The sequence below is a fragment of the Muscardinus avellanarius genome, assembly GCF_963383645.1.
Source record: "Muscardinus avellanarius genome assembly, chromosome: 12".
NCBI classification, from domain to species: Eukaryota; Metazoa; Chordata; class Mammalia; order Rodentia; family Gliridae; genus Muscardinus; species Muscardinus avellanarius.
This window is the reverse complement of record NC_137798.1, coordinates 73,530,417-73,535,842: the sequence shown is the minus strand read 5'-3', so window position 1 is coordinate 73,535,842 and position 5,426 is coordinate 73,530,417. Positions and strand designations below refer to the sequence as shown.

Below are 5,426 nucleotides of genomic sequence, written 5' to 3'. Positions count from 1 at the left end.
AATTACATCGCGGTGGAGCTCGCGCGCAGCCACTCGGGGCTCGGGGTTTCATAACCCGCCCGGCGGCCTCGGGTGTCGGGCAGGAGCGCGCGCGAGCGGGCGGCCGGGGGCGGCCGGGGGCGCGCTGACAGCTTTGCCCCGGGGGCGGGCAGGCGGGGGATACCTAGCAGGAAATGAATACGCACCAGATCGCTTTTAAGGGGGCCCCTCGGCTTCGTGGATCCTAGGCCCCCTTCCCCCCAAACAGCGCCGGGTGACAAACCATATGTTCCGTTCTCGTGGTGGCGGGAGAAAAGCAACAATACGTTAAAAGTGTCACCTCCCCCACTTTTTTTTTTTTTAATAAACCTTCATCCTTAGCGAAGTAACTTTTCCCCCCCCTAAAAGTTCTAGCGCTTGGAGGGTGTGATTGGGGGTGAAAGGCGGCCCAGAATTCAGAGCGCGCGTGCAAAGTGGTTTGTTGCCCAGTGAGTGCGTCTTGTTTTGCGGGGCGGAAGGGGAGTCACGAAAGATGCAGGGTTTTCGCTGCTAAAAAGCCTAAAGAAACGGATGCGTGCCAGACACGCCGCGTCCGAGCCGGCCCCGACGAACGATCTCCCCGGGCGGTGGTCCTTTCGAGTCGCGGCCCCCTCCTGCCCACACCCGGAGGGCGCCGGCTGCCCGCGCGCGCGAGTGTAGACGCGTGCGGCGCGCTAAAGCGGGCTGCGCTCGCCCCCGCCAGGCCAGGCCCTCCCGGGGAGGAATAAAAAAGTTCCTTTACTTCCAGCTTCCCTCGAAACTCTGGGAAAAATTAACGCATAAACCCCTAAACTTGAACGTCTCGGGCGCTCGCGTGAGGTCTGGGAAGCGGGCGGCGCCGGCGATGGGAGAAGTTTCCGGGACCCCGGCTCAAGATGGAAACCGCACGGGGCGCTCAGGTCGGGCTCCGGCTCCCGCTGGCAAGCAGGGAAAGTCGAGCCCGCCTTCCTGCCCGGCAAGAAAACAACACCACCACCACAAGAACCCCGGAGGGAGTGGAACGAGTGATGTCACAGGCCGCGCTCCGGGCCCGACAAAGGGGGGCGCGCCCTCCGCCCCCCGCGGCGCGGGAGGGGCGCCGGGCCGAGCCCGCGCGCTCCAAACTTTTCCTCTTTAAGAAAAAAAAGTTGCGCGCGGCTGCGAGTGGGGCTTTTTTTTTTTTTCCGCCTTCTTTCCTCGTCTCCCCTCCCCCTCTTCCTTTTGAAAGTTTCTTCCCGCCCCCGCCCCCGCCCCCCTCCCGGCGCTTGACCGCATGGCTGATTCAACCTCGGTGTCAATCAACTTTTATTCCTCCTCTTCCTCATTTAAATAAGTTTAAAGCTCCTCCTCCTTCCCCGGCCCACCAAATCTGAAACTTTATAAATTGGGCTTTGCGCGCCGCAGCCCGGGAGAGTCGGAAAGGCGAGGGGCGCCGGAGCAGGCGAGTGGACTCCTGAGCCGAGAGCCGGAGCTGCGCCCGCCCTGCGCCGGACCCTGCACACGCCGCGGACCCTCGCCCCTGCCCCGCGCGAGCTCCCGCGATGACCACCCTCGTGTCCGCCACCATCTTCGACCTCAGCGAAGTTTTATGCAAGGTACAGTAGAGCGGAGCGTTGGCTTTTCAAAAAGTCTTTCTCTTTTGCTGGAAAACGAAAACCCCCAAGACGGGGCGGCTGGGAAGCCGGGGTAGAGGAGAAGGCAGGCAGACGGTTCTTGCCCCGCTCGCATTTCCCCGTACTTTGAAGGAATTTGGCCCTGTCCTCCGCACTCATCGAGTTTCAGCAGTTTCTGGCGGGGTTACATGCGAATTTGGGGAGTAGAGTTTTGGGAGACTGAGCTTGCGAGGCGCCGCTCCTCGGGGGCCGGCCGAGATTGGGGGAAGTTCGGGGCGACTCTCTTCGTACAGACTGGGCCGCTCGAGCCCGGGTTCGCGGGTCGGTTCCCCTCTGTGCGCTCTGGGTTTCTGCGGCCGCCGGGAGGAGTTGAGTCTGTTCAGCACCGCTGCGGGCCTCTGGGGTGGGGAGTGAGGGTCCCTCGAGGAAGTGAGTTTCGAGATGATGTCTTGCTGGGAGATTTGCCCCTCTGCTTTGGGGTGGGGGGAGCTGGGGATTTGCAAGGAAGAAAAAGGCCTAGAGATGATTCACAAATAGCAAAGCGAGTTTGCAGTGGGGCTTGCGTTTGTCCCGCTCGCAGGGGCTTCCTCCTGCCAGAGCAGGTCGTGCTGCAAACTCTGGGGGAGAAAAGTGGGTTGACTTGCTTACCTATGTTGCGGAGGCACCAGGGCTCTGGACTGGGGGGCAGGGGACTCAAGGGGTGCCTGTACGGATTTACTGGGGGCGTCTCTAAGCTTGAGAGTGGTGTGAAAAAAAAATAAAGCGTTAAACCCCGCATGTTCAGGAGTGAGGTTGAAATGTGTATATAACAAAAGTGTGTGGATGTCGTTAAAGTTGTTTCCCAGCCCTCTCGCCCCTATTTGAAAGGGTGAAGCTGCTGGGCTACTTTTAATTGCTGAAGTGTTTTGCCTTCTCTTCAACACGTCAGGTCATGTTGCTCTCCTTCCCCAGCTTGCTGCTCCTGTAGTGCAGCTGCCAAGGCCCCAGGGCTGCAGGGTTGGGGTGTAGGGACAAGGAGGAGCTGAAGAACAACCTCAAAAAGTTTGGGTTTTTAGCTTCCTTCCTTCCCCGTGTTTTCCCAAACACCATCAGCCTGCTGGGCTGCTGAGTGGCCTGGCTGCCTGAGCTCCCCAGCTCCCCTCTTCCCCCGCTCTTTGATCTAGTTCTTTTTCTTTCACCCCCTCCTCCCGCAGGACTTTTTTAAATGAACCCCATTGTTGGGAACCGGCTTGCAACTGGGTTCCTGTAATCCGCTCAGTGGGGCGGTTGCGGTTACAGATTCCCGATCCCCTGCTGCTGATCCTTAGGGACCAACTTTAGAATTTGCACAATGACACCCACATGGGTGGGGAGCCAACTCTCAGGTCCCCCGCCCTCACCTTTTCCAAGTTGTAGGCAGAGTTTGGGCAGGTGACCAGGGTCCCCCTGGGAACCAAACCTGACCTGCGGTACTCCCCACAACCCCAGTCTGGAACTGACTGCGAGGTGGGTGGGTGGCTGGGTGCTTTCCTCTCCTCATCCACAGCCTGTGTTCAAGATTAAACACCGGGGCTCTTATCCAAAGCCTTTCTCGCAGCCGGGAGACCAAGCGCAAAGGCATCTTCCCAGGGGAGGGGTCGGGAATGGCGGCGGAATGTGTGTGTTCAGCCCTCAGATCCCCAACCCCAGCCCAGGCCCTCCCCCAGCAAGAGAAAGCACCAGCAGTCTGCAAACCTGTTGCCAGAGGAAGGGAACGCTTTAGGAGGAGGAAGTTGAGTCTTGGGCTAGGTTGTGGGGGAGGAGGCTATCAACTGAGCAGAGACTGATTAAGAGGGGGCTTGGCCCACGTTTAGTCTTCTTTCTGGGGTTTGCCCGCTTTTTTGCTGGGGGGAGGGGAATCCGGAGTGGGTGTACACTGTGGAGATGTTCCGAGTTGAGGAATCTGTTTGGGATTTAAAGAAGTTACATTATATAGATGAAAAATCGGTAGCATGAGGGACAGAGGCTGTGAGGGACGGAGCAGGACGCGTGTACATAATTTATCACCCAGGCCAGGATTTTGTGGTTTCTTATGCATGGGGCCAGAATAACCCCAGGAGGCTGGTGTGGGGGCTTGCTGGATCAGAGGTGGTTTAGAGAGAGCTGTCCTTCGTGGGTACCCTTGTCTGGCCTGGCGAACGGCCTCACTCACCATCCAATTTTCTCTCCTCCCTCCAGGGGAACAAGATGCTCAACTACAGTGCTCCCAGCGCAGGGGGCTGCCTGCTGGACAGGAAGGCAGTGGGCACCCCTGCTGGCGGGGGCTTCCCCCGGAGGCACTCGGTCACCCTGCCCAGCTCCAAGTTTCACCAGAACCAGCTCCTCAGCAGCCTCAAGGGTGAGCCAGCCCCGGCTCTGAGCTCCCGGGACAGCCGCTTCCGAGACCGCTCCTTCTCTGAAGGGGGTGAGCGGCTGCTGCCCACCCAGAAGCAGCCGGGGAGTGGCCAGGTCAACTCCAGCCGCTACAAGACGGAGCTGTGCCGCCCCTTCGAGGAAAACGGTGCCTGTAAGTACGGGGACAAGTGCCAGTTCGCTCACGGCATCCACGAGCTGCGCAGCCTGACCCGCCACCCCAAGTACAAGACGGAGCTGTGCCGCACCTTCCACACCATCGGCTTCTGCCCCTATGGGCCCCGCTGCCACTTCATCCACAACGCCGAGGAGCGCCGCGCCCTGGCGGGGGCCCGGGACCTCTCCGCCGACCGTCCCCGCCTGCAGCATAGCTTTAGCTTTGCTGGGTTTCCCAGTGCCGCTGCCACCGCCGCTGCCACAGGGCTGCTGGACAGCCCCACGTCCATCACCCCACCCCCCATCTTGAGCGCCGATGACCTCCTGGGCTCGCCCACCCTGCCCGATGGCACCAATAACCCCTTCGCCTTCTCCAGCCAGGAGCTGGCGAGCCTCTTTGCCCCTAGTATGGGGCTACCCGGGGGCGGCTCCCCCACCACCTTCCTCTTGCGGCCCATGTCCGAGTCCCCTCACATGTTTGACTCTCCCCCCAGCCCTCAGGATTCTCTCTCGGACCAGGAGGGCTATCTGAGCAGCTCCAGCAGCAGCCACAGCGGCTCAGACTCCCCCACCTTGGACAACTCAAGACGCCTGCCCATTTTCAGCAGACTTTCCATCTCAGATGACTAAGCCAGGGTAGGGAGGGACCCCTTGCCTCCTGCACCCCCTCCTCCACCCTGCACCCTCGGCCCCTCCCCTCCCTCCCTGCCCTGCTCCCCGAACCCCTACATTAACAAGGTTAAGCTCAGCCCCCTCCCCCAGAACCTTGGAATGCCCCTCCCTGCCCCCCCACTGTGACCCTCCTAACACAGGACAAGTCAGCTTGTCAGTAGCTTCTTCTGGCCTGGACCCCCGCCCCTCCGTTCTATAGCCCACTCACTCACCACGCGTAACAGACAAGTCCCATGTTTGAGTAGATGCCTTTTTTTCTGGCTTAAGCCTTAAGTGCCAAATCACAAAAGAAAAAGCAGTAACAGTTTACAGAAGCAACTTAGTGCCTTGTAACCTAACTTCGTCACTGTGACTACATTACCTCTTCAGCGCCAGGGGGCACCCGTGGGCCTCCCGGAGCCTCTGCCCATGGGGAGGGGAGGGGGCCCCAGAACCAGCAGCTCCCTCCACTGGACACAGCTGCACCTTCACCTTCCCTACTCCAGTCTCCGCACACCTCTTCCCGTCTTCCCAGTAGAGAGCTGCCCCCTCCCTGGGGAGAGTTGTTGCCGGACTTATTATTATTATTATTTTTTTTTTTGGAAACCTGTCTTGACATTCATTCGAGTCCTTTTTCTT

At 59.7% G+C, this 5,426-nt stretch overlaps 1 protein-coding gene across 1 annotated transcript; it reads left to right on the top strand.

The window, feature by feature from the left end:
• Positions 1–1,025: 1,025 nt before the first annotated feature.
• ZFP36L1 (ZFP36 ring finger protein like 1) lies at positions 1,026–4,766 on the top strand (the record flags this gene model as incomplete). The annotated part of the gene is made up of 3 exons (XM_080707168.1): positions 1,026–1,161; positions 1,456–1,592; positions 3,807–4,766. 3 exons carry the CDS (start codon positions 1,026–1,028, stop codon positions 4,764–4,766), a joined length of 1,233 nt encoding a protein of 410 aa, XP_080563294.1.
• Positions 4,767–5,426: the final 660 nt, after the last annotated feature.